This window comes from Haliotis rubra, unplaced genomic scaffold, assembly GCF_003918875.1.
Source record: "Haliotis rubra isolate DU_JTF1 unplaced genomic scaffold, ASM391887v1 Scf766, whole genome shotgun sequence".
Classification (NCBI taxonomy): Eukaryota; Metazoa; Mollusca; class Gastropoda; order Lepetellida; family Haliotidae; genus Haliotis; species Haliotis rubra.
The window spans coordinates 201,251-222,508 of NW_025767486.1; the positions used below are offsets into that span (position 1 = coordinate 201,251).

General features: G+C 42.4%; 1 protein-coding gene across 3 annotated transcripts in view; it reads right to left on the reverse strand.

The window, feature by feature from the left end:
- LOC124260505 (translation factor Guf1, mitochondrial-like) overlaps positions 1 to 13,841 on the reverse strand; it is a 35,865-nt gene extending 22,024 nt beyond the window's left edge. The window contains exons 1-8 of one of the 3 annotated variants that reach the window (XM_046694836.1): positions 13,692 to 13,841; positions 10,603 to 10,651; positions 9,243 to 9,354; positions 7,896 to 8,044; positions 5,324 to 5,404; positions 4,865 to 5,026; positions 1,792 to 1,856; positions 1,460 to 1,572 (exon numbers count right to left, since the gene is read on the reverse strand). In XM_046694836.1, the coding sequence (XP_046550792.1) occupies positions 1,460 to 1,572; positions 1,792 to 1,856; positions 4,865 to 5,026; positions 5,324 to 5,404; positions 7,896 to 8,044; positions 9,243 to 9,354; positions 10,603 to 10,651; positions 13,692 to 13,771 (811 nt within the window). In that variant the 5' untranslated portion in view covers positions 13,772 to 13,841. Of the gene's footprint in view, positions 1 to 1,459; positions 1,573 to 1,791; positions 1,857 to 4,864; positions 5,027 to 5,323; positions 5,405 to 7,895; positions 8,045 to 8,289; positions 8,330 to 8,765; positions 8,780 to 9,242; positions 9,355 to 10,602; positions 10,652 to 13,691 lie in introns of those variants that run through there. The other 2 variants (XM_046694838.1, XM_046694837.1) reach the window with 2 other exon arrangements.
- Between the last annotated feature and the right edge of the window lie 7,417 nt (positions 13,842 to 21,258).

The following is a 21,258-nucleotide window of genomic DNA, read 5'->3' on the forward strand; positions in this document are numbered from 1 at the left end:
TGATGACACACTATCATAGACATGATGCCATACTATCATAGACATCATGACACACTATCATAGACATGATGACACACTATCATAGATATGATGACATACTATCATAGATATGATGACACACTATCATAGACATGATGGCACACTATCATAGACATGATGACACACTACATAGACATGATGACACATTATCATAGACATGATGACACACAATCACAGACATGACACACTATCATAGACATGATGACACACTATCATAGACATTGTGACCTAGTATCATAGATATGATGACACACAATCACAGACATGATGACACACTATCATAGACATCATGACACACTATCATAGACATGACACACTATCATAGACATCATGACACACAATCATAGATATGACACACTATCATAGACATGATGACACACTATCATAGACATTGTGACCTAGTATCATAGATATGATGACACACAATCACAGACATGACACACTATCATAGGCATGATGACACACTATCATAGACATGATGACACACAATCACAGACATAATGACACATTATCATAGACATGATGACATACTATCATAGACATTATGACACACTATCATAGATATGATGACACACTATCATAGATATGATGACACACTATCATAGATATGATGACACACTATCATAGACATGATGGCACACTATCATAGACATGACACACAATCATAGACATGATGACACACTATCATATATATGATGACACACTATCATAGACATGATGACACACTATCATAGACATCATGACACACTATCATAGATATGATGACACACTATCAAAGACATGATGCCATACTATCATAGACATTATGACACACTATCACACACATGATGACACACTATCATAGATATGATGACACACTATCATAGATATGAGGACACACTATCATAGACATGATGACACACTATCATAGACATGACACACTATCATAGACATGATGACACACTATCATAGATATGACACACTATCATAGACATGATGACACACTATCATAGACATGATGACATACTATCATAGATATGATGACACACTATCATAGATATGACACACTATCATAGATATGATGACACACTATCATAGACATGATGACACACTATCATATACATGATGACACACTATCATAGATATAACACACTATCATAGACATGATGACACACTATCATAGATATGATGACACACTACCAAAGACATGATGACACACTATCATAGATATGACACACTATCATAGATATGATGACACACTGTCATAGATATGATGACACACTATCATAGACATTGTGACACACTACCATAGACATGATGAAGACACTATCACAGACATGATGACACACAATCATAGACATGGCGACACACAATCATAGACATGACACATTATCCTGTATTAATATAAATATTACTTGTTACAATGATCAGGACGACTCACCCCTCTTGATGTGTCCGTCACAGACGGCTACGTGGGCTATCACACCCTTGTACTGGTTATACCACGAGTCAAACAGCAACGCCTTCAGCGGTTTGAGGGGGTCACATGACGGTCTGCAAGTAAACATTAATGTGAAACGGACCGCCTGCTGTAACCCATCAGCATGGCTGCTGACACAGAAGAACTAGATCAGGTGACTTCTGGACGACGGTGTCTTTATAGTCCACAAAAAATCTACTTAAAATCATTTCAAAATGATGGCAAGTACAGCTAGCCCCTCTCCTACATACAGTTCTACAGTAGGTATATCCACTGTTGCTATGGTTACCTACGGAGGAATCCGACGTATGACCTCTTGGAGAAGCGTTTCAACACCTGTACCCAACTTGGCCGATATCTGCAACACACATCACACACACATTAACAAGGCAGAACACATGAATACCTTAAAAACACACACAGCAACATCTTGTAATCTTCCTCATTTCCACTTGGCCAACATTTCCTATAAATAGCAGATGAAGCTGGTCTCCATCAGCTTGCCACCGTCTTTGATTCAAATTGCAGCATTTTTGTCAAAGATAAAATTTCCAGGTGTGACAGTGGAGGGTGTTGATTCTACCAGAAATTTGGTGAAGAAGATCAAGAAGCTCTGGTAGTGTGAAAGGTTCTTCCAGTACGGGAGGAAACAATAAATTTGAAACGGAGCAATCTGTACAAACATGCAATCCCTCTCTTAAAATGCCCTCAGTACTGTCTAGATATGGAAATGTGTGGGAGAAATTGTCATCCACACAGCGCGCACCTGAGGGTTAGCAGGAGGAAAGTCGACTCAAAGTTGGTTCTTTCAACTGAAAACTTCATGATGGAGACGGGGTGATGGAGATGAGATACTGGAGACAGGGTGATGGACACGGGGTGATGGAGATTGGCTGATGGAGATGAGGTAAGGGAGACTGGGTGATGGAGACGGGGTGATAGAGACAGGGTGATAGAGACGGGGTGATGGAAACAAGGTGATGAAGACAGGTGATGGAAACAAGGTGATGGAGATGGGGTGATGTAGACTGGGGGATGGAGAGAGATTGATGGAGACGGGGTGATGGAGATGGGGTGATGGAGACGGGTGATGGAGACGGTGTGATGGAGATGGGGTGATGGAGATGGGGTGATGGAGACGGGGTGATGGAGACGGGGTGATGGAAACAAGGTGATGGAGATGGGGTGATGGAGACTGGGGGATGGAGAGAGATTGATGGAGACGGGGTGATGGAGAAGGGGTGATGGAGATGGGGTGATGGAGATGGGGTGATGGAGACGGTGTGCTGGAGACGGTGTGATGGAGATGGGGTGATGGAGATGGGGCGATGCAGACAGGGTGATGGAGACAGGGTGATGGAGACAGGGGTGATAGAGACAGGGTGATGGAGACAGGGTGGTTGAGAAGGGGTGGTTGAGAAGGGGTGATGGAGATGGGCTGATGGAGACGAGGTGGTTGAGAAGGGGTGATGGATACAGGGTGATGGAGGCGGGGGTGATGGAGGCGAGGGTGATGGAGACAGGGTGATGGAGACAGGGTGGAGATGGGGATGGAGGGGTGATGGAGACAGGGTGATTAAGACAGGGTGATGGAGATGGGGACATGGGGGAGACAGGGTGATGGGGATGAGACAGGAGTGATGGAGATGGGGTGATGGAGATGGGGTGATGGAGATGAGGTGATGGAGATGGGATGATGGACACAGGGTGATGGAAACAGGGTGATGGAGACGGTGTGATTGAAACAGGGTGATGGAGACGGGGTGATGAAGAGGAAGTGATGGAGATGGGATGATGGACACGGGTAGATGGAGACGGGGAGATGGAGACGGGGTGATGGAGACAGGGTGATGGAGATGAGGTGATGGAGATGATGTGATGGAGATAGGATGATGGACAAGGGGAGATGGAAACGGGGTGATGGAGATGGGGTGATGGAGACGTGTGATGGAGAGGAAGTGATGGAGACGGGGTGATGGAGACCGGGTGATGGAGATGGGGTGATGGAGACGGGGTGATGGAGACGGGGTGATGGAAACAAGGTGATGGAGACGGGGTGATGGAGACCGGGTGATGGAGACGGGGTGATGGAGACAGGGTGATGGAGATGGGGTGATGGAGATGGGGTGGTGGAGATGAGGTGATGGAGACGGGGTGATGGAGACAGGTGGATGGAGATGAGGAGATGGAGACGGGTTAATGGAGACAGGGTGATGAAGACGGAGTGATGGAGTCTGGGGGATGGAGAGAGATCGATGGAGACGGGGTGATGGAAACAAGGTGATGAAGACGGGGTGATGGAGAGCGAGGTGATGGAGATGAGGTGATGGAGATGGGGTGATGGAGATGGGGTGATGGAGACGAGGTGACGGGGTGATGGAGATGGGATGATGGAGATGGGATGATGGAGATCACAGTGTTTGATCACATATCAGACAAGTCACTCATATACTGTTTTGAGTATACACAGTTTATGCACTGGTCTTACATACGTCGTTCCTCTTGAAGTAAGTTCAACCATTCTGACAAGACCATCTTTGCCAGGGAATGTTTTGATAACTCTACCCAGTGGCCACATATTACGTGGGGTGTTCTCATTCATCACAAGAACAATATCACCAACACAAAGGTTACAGGTCTGTTTGTGCCATTTTTGCCTGAACTGTAATGTTGGTAAGTACTCTCGCAACCAACGCTTCCAGAAAACATTGGCAAGGAACTGAATATGAATATAAATTCATCTAACTTAACATGCTTTGTGACCCTATCAACAATGTTCATCAATATAAATAATAATCATCAACTACTTACAAATTTTCTTGGGCCCTGGCCCCTCTACAAAAATGAATCACCGCAGTGACACCAGCCATGTGCTCTAGTCGACCTCAGTCGCCCGGATCAAAAGTACCAGCCGGGACCACTTAAAATCCGGATCCTTACCGGCAGCAACAAAAACAAAGCCCGGATCAGTTTACCGGTAAAAACCAAATTAATTTTATGCTTAACAGGGGTGATGGAGACAGGGTGATTGGGATGAGGGAATGGAGATGGGATGGTGGAGATGAGGGGATGGAGATGGGGGGTGGTAGAGATTGGGTGGTGGAGACAGGGTGGTGGAGAGGAGGTGATGCAGAGGGGGTGATGGAGACAGGGGTGATGGAGAGATGGCGACGGTGTCGGTGTGATGGAGATGGTGTGATGTCTAGAGGGGGAAATGTGTAGGTGTAGGTGTAGGTGATGGTGATGGAGACATCGCAACAGAGAGGAGGTGATGAAGATGAGGTGATGCAGAGCAGGTGATGGAGACGAGGTGATGCAGATGAGATGATGATAGAGATGAGTGAAAGTGACCATGCTGACACTGACCTTCAGCACGTCAGAAGGCAGGATCTCGAACAGGTTGTTCATCTGCTGCAGCACCACCTCCGGCTGGGCTCCCTTCAGGTCGATTTTGTTCAGCACTGGCAGAATCACCATGTTTGCTTCGAACGCCAGGTAGAAGTTGGCCACAGTCTGTGCCTGCACGCCCTTCATTTGGAGAAAATATCAATACCTTACTCATTTGGTATTTCAGTGGTGCAATATCGCTGACTGACACGTAACATCATGCACAGAGCAGTCACTAGAAGCAGACATCAGAGAGAGTCACCAAGAGCATACATAACATCGAGAGAAGAACAACGGTTGACATAAAGAATAGGTATTTAAGAGTACACACCTGAAGCAGTCACCAACAGAAGACACCAAGAGAGGGCTTGTACAGTAGACTTCAAGATTAGGACCTAAAAGTACAATTATTACAACTCTTGTGATAAGAAAGCATACCTGATTGGCATCGACTAGAAGCAAGACTCCCTGACACGCTCCTAGGGAGCGGGACACCTCGTAGTTGAAGTCCACATGGCCCTGTAACAAACCATAGTAACACATTATGTCACACTGTACACAGTAACACAGACAACATGTCACACAGAGATACAGACACAATGTCACACAAAGATACAAACATCCTGTCACACAGACACCATGTCACACAGATACAAACATCCTGTCGCACAGACAATGTGTCACACAGAGATACAGACACACTGTAACACAGACACCATGTCACACAGATAAAGACATCCTCTCACACAGACACCATGTCACACAGTTATAGGCATCCTGTCACACAGAGATATAGACACAATGTCACACAGAGATATATACACCCTGTAACAGACACAATGTCACAAAAAAGATATATATAGACACCCTTTAACACAGACACCTCACAGCACAGACATCTTGTAACACAGACATCTTGTAACAAAGACACCTTGTAACACAGACACCTCACAGCACAGACGCCTTGTAACACAGACACCTTGTAACACAGACACCTTGTAACACAGACACCTCAGCACAGACATCTTGTAACACAGACACCTTGTAACAGACACATTGTAACACAGACACCTCACAGCACAGACACCTTGTAACACAGACACCTCAGCACAGACATCTTGTAACACAGACACATTGTAACACAGACACCTCACAGCACAGACATCTTGTAACACAGACACCTCACAGCACAGACACATTGTAACACAGACACCTCACAGCACAGACACCTTGTAACACAGACACCTCACAGCACAGACATCTTGTAACACAGACACATTGTAACACAGACACCTTGTAACACAGACACCTCACAGCACAGACATCTTGTAACACAGACACATTGTAACATAGACACCTCACAGCACAGACACCTTGTAACACAGACACATTGTAACACAGACTCCTCACAGCACAGACATCTTGTAACACAGACACATTGTAACACAGACATCTTGTAACACAGACACATTGTAACAGACACCTCACAGCACAGACACATTGTAACACAGACACATTGTAACACAGACACCTCACAGCACAGACATCTTGTAACACAAACACATTGTAACACAGACACCTCACAGCAGACACCTTGTAACACAGACACCTCACAGCACAGACACCTTGTAACAGACACCTCACGGCACAGACACATTGCAACACAGACACCTTGTAACACAGACACCTCACAGCACAGACACATTGCAACACAGATACCTTGTAACACAGACACCTCACGGCGCAGACACCTCACAGCACAGACACATTGTAACACAGACACCTCACAGCACAGACATCTTGTAACACAGACACATTGTAACACAGACACCTCACAGCACAGACATCTTGTAACACAGACACATTGTAACACAGACACCTCACAGCACAGACACCTTGTAACACAGACACCTCACAGCACAGACACCTTGTAACACAAGCACCTTAACACAGGCAACACAGGCAGACACCTTGTACACAGACACCTCACAGCACAGACATCTTGTTAACACAGACACATTGCAACACAGACACATTGTAACACAGACACCTCACAGCACAGACACCTTGTAACAGACACCTCACAGCACAGACATCTTGTAACAGACACCTCACGGCACAGACACCTTGTAACATAGAAACCTCACAGGACAGACACCTTGTAACAAAGACACCTCACAGCACAGACACCTTTTAACACAGACACCTCACAGCACAGACACATTGTAACACAGACACCTTGTAACACAGACACCTCACAGCACAGACACTTTGTAACAGACACCTCACAGCACAGACACCTTGTAACACAGACACCTCATAGCACATACACCTTGTAACACAGACACCTCACAGGACAGACATCTTGTAACACAGACACCTCACAGGACAGACATATTGTAACACAGACACCTTGTAAAACAGACACCTTGTAAAACAGACACCTCACAGCAGACACCTTGTAACACAGACACCTCACAGCACAGACACCTTGTAACAGACACCTCACAGCATTATATAATTAGATCACTTTGTAAATGGATTGATCATGTAAGTCAAATCTCTTTACTTATTAAACAATTTCTTTACAAACATAGTTGAGGAGTGTGCACAGGTAAGATAATTCTAAAATCACATCAGGATAAAGATTTTCAAAGCACCATGGACAACTGAAATCATGGCACATATTCCTGGTATATCATGTCAAAATGGAAACTCAGGGCGGGTGGGAGATGGGAAACACAGAACAAAATATGGACAGCCTAACATACATTTCAGTGTACACTGTTTAGCACAGACTAGCACCCAGAAATACAAATTATGTAAACATTTAACATCTTCATCAATTAGTCACTGACATAAGTAATAAATATCAACGGTTCTGGCCAAAGCTCCAACTGTAACTGAAAGAATTACAAGCAATTAGATCAACATACTACTGCACAAAACATTCACATAAACATGACCGTAAATAAACATTTGTAAATCTGATTTATTAGTAATGTCTGACCGGTGTATCAATGAGGTTAAGCAGATATGTGACTCCATCGTGTTGGTAGAACAGTGAGGCTGTCTGGGCCTTCACAGTGATCCCGCGCTCACGCTCCACCTGCAGGCGGTCAAGCACCTGCTTGTTGCTGCCAGTCTTCTGTATCACACCTGTCACACAAAACAGAGACTGATCTCAACTATCCCCCTCAGTAACATTCAACTTGATGCACGATAAAGTCAATATACATAATGCAGCATGGTTTCATGTAGAAACTTACCACACCACATAACTCTATGCCAAGATAGGTGCCACTTTGTAGATACCCACCTCTCACTGTAATCTTTCCATGATCCACCTACCTGTGACCTCCAGTAGATGATCTGCTAGTGTACTCTTTCCATGATCCACCTACCTGTGATCTCCAGTAGACGATCTGCAAGTGTACTCTTTCCTTGATCCACCTACCTGTGACCTCCAGTAGACGATCTGCAAGTGTACTCCTTCCTTGATCCACCTACCTGTGACCTTCAGTAGACGATCTGCAAGTGTACTCCTTCCTTGATCCACCTACCTGTGACCTTCAGTAGACGATCTGCAAGTGTACTCTTTCCATGATCCCACCTACCTGTGACCTCCAGTAGACGATCTGCAAGTGTACTCCTTCCTTGATCCACCTACCTGTGACCTTCAGTAGACGATCTGCAAGTGTACTCTTTCCTTGATCCACCTACCTGTGACCTTCAGTAGACGATCTGCAAGTGTACTCTTTCCTTGATCCACCTACCTGATCTCCAGTAGACGATCTGCAAGTGTACTCTTTCCATGATCCACCTACCTGTGATCGCCAGACAATGATCTGCTAGTGTACTCTTTCCTTGATCCACCTACCTGTGATCTCCAGTAGAGGATCTGCAAGTGTACTCTTTCCATGATCCACCTACCTGTGATCTCCAGTAGAGGATCTGCAAGTGTACTCTTTCCATGATCCACCTACCTGTGATCTCCAGTAGACGATCTGCAAGTGTACTCTTTCCATGATCCACCTACCTGTGATCTCCAGTAGACGATCTGCAAGTGTACTCTTTCCATGATCCACCTACCTGTGACCTCCAGTAGATGATCTGCAAGTGTACTCTTTCCATGATCCACCTACCTGTGATCTCCAGTAGACGATCTGCAAGTGTACTCTTTCCATGATCCACCTACCTGTGATCTCCAGTAGACGATCTGCAAGTGTACTCTTTCCATGATCCACCTACCTGTGATCTCCAGTAGACGATCTGCAAGTGTACTCTTTCCATGATCCACCTACCTGTGATCTCCAGTAGACGATCTGCAAGTGTACTCTTTCCATGATCCACCTACCTGTGATCTCCAGTAGACGATCTGCAAGTGTACTCTTTCCATGATCCACATGGGCAATGATGCTGAAATTCCGTATATTTTCTGCAGGGAACTGTGAAAGATCCAGCTTGGCCTGTGGAAGTCAAGACAGCTGGATGTTAATTATTCTATATACTGTGTGATAACAAGATTTCTGTTACACGTGTAATACAGCAGAACGAAAAGTGATAACTAAACTGGTACTCGCATTACATGCATAACCAGAAGCACCTGGCACCTCCACACTCTAATCCTCTCTAGGTGGTCAGGCTTGCTGACTGGCTTGACACGTCATCGTATCCCAATTGCGTAGATCGATGTTCATGCTGTTGATCCCTAGATTGTCTGGTCTGGTGCAGACTCGATTATTTACAGACCGCTGCCATATAGCTGGAATATTGCTGAGTGTGGCATAAAACTAAACTCATTCACTCACTAATCCTCTTTGCAACCCATTTGAATGCATCTTTCATCCTCCAATAACTGACTGTAACAATCCAGTGTTTCCACCATTGTTGAACTAGACTAGGAATCTTGAGTTTGACTCTGTAATTTCATCGCAGCGAATAGCTGCAAAAATGCTGATGTGCCTTTAAGCAATACTGACTGACTCACTCACTCTGTAATTCCAGCCAAGAGTGGAAGCTGGAGTTTTAGAGTTCCTGAAATGTCTCTATCAAAATCATATGAACATGTGAGCGAGTGAGTGAGTGAGTGAGTGAGCGAGTGACAGAGAGAGTTGGTTTCAATGCTGCTTAGCCAGTATTCCAGACACATCATGATGTCAGCTTACAGTGGGAAGAAATAAACCTAGAAACCTGTTCTCCCAATGTACAAGACTCACGTGTGACCTTGGTTTAGTTCAGTTATAGCAGGTGAGCTTGGGGGTGGTGTATGTCTCAGACAGGTACCACTGTCATGTCATAAAACCCAAAACGAAAGCCACGAGTTTTGAAGTTAAGGAATGATATTGACTTTTAATCTATCGCAAATGACATGTGACAATTCTGGCTGCAAACCTATAAGTTACAAATGTGAAGCCTATATACCATATTAACAATGCTTTCTTGTTAAAACTAATTACAGCTAACCAAATGAGTGGCCTAGACACCACCATGACACCACATGTTAAGTTACAGGTTCTATTGGGAATGCTTTGATTTCACATTGCATTGGCGGAAATCTAGAGGTCCAAGCCTCGGTTCATTTGATCTCACGTGTCCACGAGGTACCACAGCCTCAAGCTGACACAAGCTGCAGAGGTCAAGTAGTATGTCCAGCTTCATCAACAATTAAAGGTTTTTTAGATACCACAGAGAGTGATCTGCAAGTCAGTACTTACATTCTTCGTGATCTTTTCGTTGGAATACCATCGAACCCCCCAGGCTGATCTGGAACAAATGAGTAGGAGACTCTCAACAGAATCAGTTTGGCTTCATGCTCCTTTACACATGGACAATGTTTCATGTGATGCATGTCACAGATATTTCAAAGTTGTGTCCTGATGAACTGTGAATTATAAATGGAGCAATTCTAAGTATTTTGTGTTTGACTGCAACTATTCAGGGCTGTACTTGTTTGACTTCAACTGTCCAGGGCTGTACTTGTTTGACTGGGGACAGACAAAATCCCACCCAGACTAAATTTCTTTAGACAAAATTCCACACCAAAATGACCAATATAGGACAAAACACCAATTTTATAAGTTATTGCTACGCTTTTTCACCAGTTTTCATTAGCATGTTTTCATAACAGTGGCTGCATTCATAAATTGTATAACTTTGTCTGTGATGATGACAGTTTTTATCAGTGTTCCAAAATGGAAGTACTGAAGAGCAGTAAGGAAGTAGTTAAAATAGCATTAGATGGATTTTTGTACACTAAGGTTGCAAATAAGAGCAGTATTAGGTGGAAATCTCCAAGAAAAATTGCAGGATAATGCATTATGAGGTGAGGTGAGGTGAGGTGAAATTGGGTTTAACGTCGTGCTTGAGAATATTTCGCTCATATGACGAGATAATGCATTATGAGGTGAGGTGAGGTGAGGTGAGGTGAAATTGGGTTTAACGTCGTGCTTGAGAATATTTGAAATTGGGTTTAATGTCGCGGCTTGAGAATATTTCGCTCATATGACGAGATAATGCATTATGAGGTCATATGAATATTTCGCTCATATGACGAGATAATGCATTATGAAGTGTGTTGAATCATGATGTTAGTGCTTTTGATCAATACTGCATATTTATGAGGAAAGCTAGAAAAAACATATTGCATGTAATTCTTCACACTGTTGGGATGTTGTCTGCAGTGAGCAGACATTTTGTCCTATGGGATTTTGTCCTACCCTCGTTTGACTACAATAGCCCAGTACTGTCTGTGGGGAAGTATTAACAGAACACCTCTCACCAGGTACGTAACTAAAAGGTGTGTTGATTCCCCCTATATCCACTACAAAGATAAGTTATCTATGAAAGGGGTAGCCAGTTACAAGGCTATTTATAGAGTATGTTTTCTGGATTTGGCTCTAATTATATTATAAACCAATAAACAATTCCTGAACACATTCTAACATTCACTGAAATGTACATGACACATAAATGATACCTTCTTAATATAGTCTTTAGAACATAGAACACCTTTGTATCAGTTACGCAGTTCGTACTGAGGCCTGAACACACATATTGTGCTTTAATTCTCATTCAATTCTAATTATAGGCTTTCACTCACGGCCAATATTTACTATGTGTCTCTTCCACCAAGTGGAAAGATGTACTATGTGTCTCTTCCACCAAGTGGAAAGATGTACTATGTGTCTCTTCCACCGAGTGGAAAGATGTACTATGTGTCTCTTCCACTGAGTGGAAAGATGTACTATGTGTCTCTTCCACCAAGTGGAAAGATGTACTATGAATTGCTGCTGGTTGATGACACAACAAAATGTTGTTTCTCTCATTGCAAATGTTGATGCAAGTTGATGCACAACCCCTCTTTCGTCCTGCAAGTTTAGTAAATGACCATTGAAACTCTTGTGAAAACAGGTGAAAATGAACTGTGCACCATGTATGCTACATGCAGCCTGTGTAATTGGCATTATAATCAGGGAAAATGACTTACAAGTGCATTCCAAATATTATTGGCTAATGGTATTATATCCAGTTTGGCATTATAAAACAGTTATTATAAGGTCAGGAAAGCTGTTCTGTCAAAAACATGCACTATATCTAGCGTGGCACTATAAGTATAACGGGTTGTAGTCAAATGGGCAGAAGGACAAAAGGGCCGAAAAAGAAGTCAAATGGGCCGAAATCAAAAGTCAAAAAGGCTGTAAAAGGGCCAAAAAATTAAAATTTAATAAGTTACTTAATAAAATAGTGTTTAGTGTGTTGCTGTTATTTTAAATGGAATTTGAACATGTGACTCAAAGGTTTTCGTTGTTACGTGTCTTGACTCAGTGTCATGACTAATCTGTATAGTGTGCAGTGTTCCAAGACTGTAAGAAGGAACCAGCAAGCCTTAGAGTGTGATCAATGTCAGTCATGGACAAGTTGTATTCCCAGAGTGGCCCCTCTGTCTGTTACGTAACAACCAAATTGAGGGGCCACTCCGGTACAACTCGTGAAGGTGTGAATGTGGGGGCCAGTGTGTGTGTGTGTGTGTGTGTGTGTGTGTGTGGTGTGGTGTGGTGTGGTGTGGTGTGTGTGTGGTGTGTGTGTGTGTGTGTGTGTGTGTGTGTGTGTGTGTGTGTGTGTGTGTGTGTGTGTGTGTGTGTGTGTGTGTGTGTGTGTGTGTGTGTGTGTTTAATCACGAGTCCGTAATTAGTCCAACACTGTTGGTAATTAAGCTGATTGGATTAAGAGAGGTCAGTGTTATAAATGTCAATAATAAAATTAAAAACATTTGTACACCTTTTATTGTTCGGCCCATATGACTAAGAATATGGCCCTACTGACATTTATTCACGGCCCATTTGACTTTCACCACGGCCCATTTGACTAGATCCCAGTATAACCAGGTGCACTGTAGTGAAGAAAAAATATCAGCTGGCGACACATCGTTATTTACAAATGGAGAATATCACATAACGTGATGTATACAGAGAGAATATCACCTGGCAACACAGCGTGATATATACTGAGTGTGTCTCTCTCGCATATCACGCAACGTGATGTATGTTGAGAACACTCCCTTCAACAACCATTTGACCAAGTCATCCCACAAAACTTGTCTCAAATTGTCAATACAACGATGAATATATCTGGTTCCAAAACTTTATAAAAGTGTTTGAATAATTTTGACATGTTGAATGGTGCTGAAGAAATGTAGCTGAGAAAGTATATAACTATATCGATAGGTTGTTCGCCTGACGCCCAATCGTCAGCTGTGATACAAGCTAACTAAACAGTGCAACAATTGTCGAATCTGTACTCGCACCTTTCAAATATTGACTTCTTCACAGACCATGGTATAATTTTTCTACACAATGGACACACAGCCTGAAAAATATGGTTCATTGTGAATTCATCAGTACTTCTAAACAAAACTTGTTTAAGTGTGTTTGTGTCGCATGTCAATGCAAGGGCGCGGCCATTTTGTTTTGAAACCGAGGCTCGGTGAAAAGTAAAAGGATGGATCTATATCCTTCAGATAAGTGGAATAACACCTCTGAAAAATAATCAAAACGATATAAGAAGGTAATATTCAGCTATAGAATTTTTTTCTTTAATAAGAGAAGAATGTGCACAGATAACAAAATAGCAATTTTCTGAAACATCTGAATCAGCCGCAATGTACTTATATTGGCGGTAAATTTAAATTTCTTTTCCTACAAAAGCGCGATAATGCCAGTTTTGTAGCATAAAATGTTTAATAGAATATTCTTGTTGCATCAAATATTTTCTTGTTCCTTTGATTGTTTTCCCGTTATTTCAATTATTTTCTCGAAATTTTGTGCCAATCGTCCCCAAAATTCATGCTGTGAAATAGAAGACATGTAGCAAGATTGTAGCTTATACCCTTCTCATTAAATAAAGAGGCCTCGCAGATTTTTAATATTTTTCATAATTTTTGGGAAAAGTGAAAAAAAATCATTTATTCTACTATTTTTCGTCATAACAATGTTTTAAATTCTCCAATTCTCACAAATCATATATCAAATTGTGGGGAATTCATATCAGATCATTTTTCATCTATACATGTCATTTTATCTTTAACGGTTAGGTTTATGGAAGTCAATTTGTATCATGGCTACCCGAAAATGGGAAAATATTAACGGACATTTTTTAACTGCATCAGTAAAATAAGTATGAGATCCTCCCACGATCTAACATGTTTTCATCATTTCTTTGCAAAATTAAAACGAGAAGCCTCGCAGATTGTGGCCATGTTTTATTTTTGTGGGAAAAAAAGTGGGGGGAAAATGAATTTTCCCATGATTTTTTCATCTTAACACAATTTTAAATTTCCAAATCCTAATATGTTATGTATCAAGGATATTGTGAGAACAGATGAAAATTTATTTGAAGGAATATATCATTAGATTAACTTTAAGTATCAGCTTGGTTGACTTCAGATCACCTATAAAAACATCAAAATCAACGCAAACATGTTTGATTTCAACATCAATATATAGCTTGAATGAATCAGAAAGTCAATTACAATCACCTCCACATTTGCACAATACAGTGCACTTAAGAGCTGCTTTTACGCACATGGACAGGTTTGAAATGTTTTACACATGCATTTCAGCAATTCCAGGCACCTCTTGGTGCCTTCGGGAGAGTTGTCCATAACAGTCCAAGCTCTCCCCAAGAGAGTTGTTGCCAGCCCCAATCTAGAGGACTTGGTAACTCCTGTGATTCATCAGGGATTGCCCCCATACATACAGTACAACCAGAAATTATTGAGATTGTAATTTAAAAAAAATAAAATAATAATTTTTATTTTTTTTCACTCATTACCCGCACTGATACAAAGGTTTTTCAGTTTGTTTGGTCCAGAATTTCAGTGTATAAGGAAACAGCCACACAGAACTTTCATCTGAGAAAATCACATTGTCCCAGTTAAAATTTCTATGCTGTAAGCACCAGTTCAACCTTCGCTCCTTTTGTTCAGGTTTCATGATCGGTGATGGAATTTCTCGACTTTTCTGACAACCCATTGCATGCAACTCAGTTCTAATTGTCTCCTTACAGACAGCCACAGTTCCTCTATCAATCATATCCAGCCTTAAGTTTTCTAAACTCATTCGTTTGTTTTTAGATACAAGAATATCAAGCCGCCTCCTGTCACCGACAGTCATTTTTCTGGGCCTACCTGCGCCTCCCTGGTGCTCAGTGCTATATCCATTTGCAATATTTTTCAAAACACGATAAACAGAGGACAAAGGGATGCCGGTTCTACTTGAAATCACTTTAGCTGATCTGATGTCCTGGTTATAATACTCTAAAATCAACTTCCTCTTCTCTAAATCATCCATACTGATGATCACTGAACATGTCGTCTGCTAGCAAGTAAACAAAGGGAGATAACTCTTCACAAACTAATGAAAAAGGATTAACGGACTTGTCTCTCTTGAATGAAACCAAACTCTTGATATCTGGTCAAGGTTGTTTATACTAGAAATCCAATTAAACATTTTCCTAAAATTCCCAATAATTTCTGGTCGTACTATAACTCCCCTGATATACAGCTTTCTTTATATGCTGGATCAAAGTTGATTTTGTTTGGGGTATATTGTCTAATCGTATCCCCTTCGTGGCGAACAAATGCTTTCTTGCTTCATTCACTTTCATGAGCTTGCTTGCTTTATCATACAGCAGCACACAGTATCTTTCAAGCTGATGAATCTGTGCATTAGTGATTTCAAATGGTGGACAAGCAAGGGAAATAAAGGTGCCTGTAATTCCAGGAAAAGCGTTCTATACATTCCACGAGGTCTTTTTTCCAATTCCAGCCTTTGAGGGAGTAAAACATTGGAAGGGATCGAGAACGCTTGATGCAGCTATGGCCAACACAACCACATCAGTGTCAACAGTTCGGATGAAAAACTTCTTCCATGAAGACAAGATATTTACAGACGAGTCAAGGGATGGAATCCTGGATGAGCTTTTCAGACATGAAAATCAGTCATGCCCACCATCGATATATCATCAAGGTTCTCTACGTCTATGCACAAAATCAGTTCTTCTCAACTGCTTTGAAGAAATTTCACCGCCAACTCACTCAAAACCATATGTTGACGTATTTTAAAATCCTTGATGGAGCTGCTGTAATAAACATGTTAAAACCAGGAGCTCAAATAACATTTAATGAATATGCTCATAATGAGTGAGTGAGTGAGTGAGTTTAGTTTTACGCCGCACTCAGCAATATTCCAGCTATATGGTGGCAGTCTGTAAATAATCGAGTCTGGACCAGACAATCCAGTGATCAACAGCATGAACATCGATCTGCACATTTGGGAACCAATGACATGATTCAACCAAGTCAGCGAGCCTGATCACCCGATCCCGTTAGTCGCCTCTTAGGACAAGCATGGGTTACTGAAGGCCAATATTCTAACCTGGACCTTCACTGGTCGCTCATAATGTGTTCTTGAAGTACTTGCAGACTCTTATGGACACCAATCAGAGAGTGGATGTTGTTTGGGACGAATGCAAAACGGACAGCGTAAAATCCAGTGCAAGAACAAAAAGAGGAACTGGAAAAAGACGACGAGTGGAAGCCAATTCATGTGTTCCTCAGAACTGGCAAGAATTTCTGAGGTCTGATGCCAACAAGAAAGAACATTTTGCTGTCCTTGCACAGAAAATAGCCTTTGTTGAAACAGACCAACAAGTCATCAGCGCAATTGGCGAACATGTGGTGTCCAATGAACCAGAAGACCCTTTGAAATTGGCACCTTGTAACCATGAAGAGGCAGACACTAGAATGCTGCTTCACTTGTATTGGTGGGGTTTGGTACCGGAAAACACTTCCGCTAAGTTGCATTTCATGAACTTGCATCAGGTCTGGATCCTGTGAAAAATAGATCCCTTCCAATGTTTCACAGCTTCACAGGCTGTGACAGTGTGTCATCCTTTGGTGGAATTGGATTGGACCTCTTGGAATGTTTAGAACGCTTTTACTGAAATTACAGGCACCTTTATTTCCCTTGCTTGTCCACCACTTGAAATCACTAATCACAGATTCATGGGAAAATTCATTTTTTCCCACAAACCACATGGCCACAATCTGCAAGGCTTCTCGTTTTAAATTTACAAAGAAATAATGAAAAAATGAGGATATACTTTTTTAATGATGTAGTCCATATGGCGGCTATTTTGAAAAATGTCCGTCAATTTTCAAATTTTCGGGTAGTCATATATAAATTGACTTCCATAGACCTAACCGTTAAAGATAATAAGTTTGTTGCATGTGTATAGTGTATGTGATATACAGTATATTGCACTTGATATACTGTATACTGCACGTGATACTAGTCTACTGAAGTTGTACATCAAGTGCCTAAGTTCTACACTGAACCCATGTCCAAAGATAGAAAGTGTATCGGATATGAAGACTTTTGAGTCGTTTTGTTAGCTCTTCTGATCAAGACAGTCATCGCCGTCGGGTACTTGGTAGTACATGAAACGAAAGTGTCAAACGGAGTGTCCAGCGGCTGGGGACTCCACTGAGGGTTACTGAACAGGCCTCGCCCAGTTGTTACGGCGTCTTCTTAGTAAGTGCGATGACTTTTGCTTACGGAAATAGCAGTTACCCGACCTCACAGTACCATTCCCTGCACGAGTTCTCTCCAGACAGAGTGGTATTCAAAACATCGTCTGGAACCAGCTTCCTCCTGGATTCTCATCCTTCCTACCATGCGATAAACTCACAGGCTGAGATAGGATCAGTTATTAAGGGATTTTGTTTTATTAATGGGCAGTTATGTACAATCATAAACAGTTCTGTCAGTTTAGAACAAACGGAACTGGTTTTATTTTGCCATGCGAATGGTATCACATTTAGTCGAAAACGTGTCGTCTGTAGGATGAATCATAGAGAGAGAACGGTGTTATTTTTCAACCATTTTCCTTGAGAGGATGTTGTATATAAAATTGTGTACGAAAGGATGTTTCAAGCGAGGGAATATCCTAATAAATGCCCATACCTTAAAACTAAACTATCATTTTTAATGGACGGAGAGTTAGTTGGATTTTCCGCTCTACTTCATGTGTGCAAGGAAGTGCCAGTTTGATGGAAATCAGCGTCTTAGTGTGGTGAACATAACAAAAATATTTTTTTCTAATTCCATGATCAGTTTTGATAGTTATAAACTGGGCAGTGAAATGTGAAAATATGTATTGTGAAGCTAAAGAACGACCTGCAAATATTGAGTAAACATGGAGGTCTGCTTGTGTGTGTTAAGTTTGCATCTGAACAACATTCCTGTGGGTAGTTAATAATCGAGACTACACCATGATACGATAAACACACTGACACCATTAGTCCTATCAACTATGTCACTAAGCCTGGCCCCCAATCCATATAGTCGTATATCAACATGCATTAAGTTGTATATATACATTAAGTTGTATATATACATTAAGTTGTATATATACATTAAGTTGTATATATGCATTAAGTTGTATATATGCATTAAGTTGTATATATGCATTAAGTTGTATACGACCAGCAAATGATTCCAGGTCAGACTCAGTGTCAGTGTTAGTAGCCATGGAGCTTGGCAAGAAGTAGCCATGGATCCTGACAAGAAGTAGCCATGGAGCTTGGCAAGAAGTAGCCATGGAGCCTGGCAAGAAGTAGCCATGGAGCTTGGCAAGAAGTAGCCATGGAGCCTGGCAAGAAGTAGCCATGGAGCTTGGCAAGAAGTAGCCATGGAGCTTGGCAAGAAGTAGCCATGGAGCCTGGCAAGAAGTAGCCATGGAGCTTGGCAAGAAGTAGCCATGGAGCCTGGCAAGAAGTAGCCATGGAGCCTGGCAAGAAGTAGCCATGGAGCTTGGCAAGAAGTAGCCATGGGGCCTGACAAGAAGTAGCCATGGAGCTTGGCAAGAAGTAGCCATGGAGCTTGGCAAGAAGTAGCCATGGAGCTTGGCAAGAAGTAGCCATGGAGCCTGGCAAGAAGTAGCCATGGAGCTTGGCAAGAAGTAGCCATGGAGCCTGACAAGAAGTAGCCATGGAGCTTGGCAAGAAGTAGCCATGGAGCCTGGCAAGAAGTAGCCATGGAGCTTGGCAAGAAGTAGCCATGGAGCCTGGCAAGAAGTAGCCATGGAGCCTGGCAAGAAGTAGCCATGGAGCTTGGCAAGAAGTAGCCATGGAGCCTGACAAGAAGTAGCCATGGAGCTTGGCAAGAAGTAGCCATGGATCCTGACAAGAAGTAGCCATGGAGCTTGGCAAGAAGTAGCCATGGATCCTGACAAGAAGTAGCCATGGAGCCTGGCAAGAAGTAGCCATGGAGCTTGGCAAGAAGTAGCCATGGAGCCTGACAAGAAGTAGCCATGGAGCCTGGCAAGAAGTAGCCATGGAGCCTGGCAAGAAGTAGCCATGGAGCTTGGCAAGAAGTAGCCATGGAGCCTGGCAAGAAGTAGCCATGGAGCTTGGCAAGAAGTAGCCATGGAGCCTGACAAGAAGTAGCCATGGAGCTTGGCAAGAAGTAGCCATGGAGCCTGACAAGAAGTAGCCATGGAGCTTGGCAAGAAGTAGCCATGGATCCTGGCAAGAAGTAGCCATGGAGCCTGGCAAGAAGTAGCCATGGAGCTTGGCAAGAAGTAGCCATGGAGCCTGGCAAGAAGTAGCCATGGAGCCTGACAAGAAGTAGCCATGGAGCTTGGCAAGAAGTAGCCATGGATCCTGACAAGAAGTAGCCATGGATCCTGACAAGAAGTAGCCACGGATCCTGGCAGGATACCATCACAACAGTAGGCATAACATTCCAACAGTGGCTGGATGCATGCAGACAGGTTCATGTAGATGGGAATTGTTCATGCATTAATGTTCTTGTCACATCATGGCCATTTCCCGCTAAAGTTTCTCTTGATCTCTGGACTTGTTTCTCAATGATTGAGTATAACCCAAGTGACGAAGGTCACTGTATAACGCGGTCACAGCTGAGGGAGTGTCAGACATCAGGCAAGCAGGTTGCTGTAGACAGGGCTCCAGATATTTGTTCATCAGGAGTACGTATTCCTTAGGTTTTCAATATAGGAGTACTGGAAAAGCTGAAGAGTACATTAAGAGTACAGAATGGAATTTAATGGCGTATCAGTAATCTTGTGTTTCGTTTCATATATGCACCACAGCATTGCTGCTCCTGTGTAAACAGGGCAATAAACAATACTTTTTCAGATAAATACGTCGGTAAATGATTCTAAGTCCGTACACCATTGTTGTGGTGTGTTTCTGCTACGTTTTCTAAATTATTTCCTACGTATCGTGCATATTATATACCCGTGCATACGCTGATACGTCCCTTATGTGAAGCCATGTGTAGAATTCTCAGAAAATAAAGGTCATTGATTTGTTCCTTTCAAATTTTAGGACAATGTGACAAATTTCCATTTTAAACCAATTCAGCATTCGTAACTACTCGCCCCTTTCCGTGACCCACGCCATCCGCCTTGCCGGAATGACACGAATGCAAATTCAGTTCAATGTGAGAGGAGGTGATCTGTGAGCATGGTTTCTGGACTACATCACACAGTGAATGAAGGAAAGCCATACATGTGGTCCAGAATTCCCCTTGGCAACAAGGGGTTGACAACTGGTCTCAAACAAGAAGTTTGTCGGAAGTTTCAGTGCTATGTTCGAGTCAAAACTGCTGTTTGTCAAAACATACTATGTATATACTTATCTGGTTGTAGTCACTTTTAGCTTGATAACGGTGTAAGAATCTACATCAAAAAGTCGCTCTATGCTATAAACATGAAGTTGCACGTTTCACATTTTTACTCACTAACCTCTAGACAGCTGATCAAATGATATGTTTGAGTACTGGATA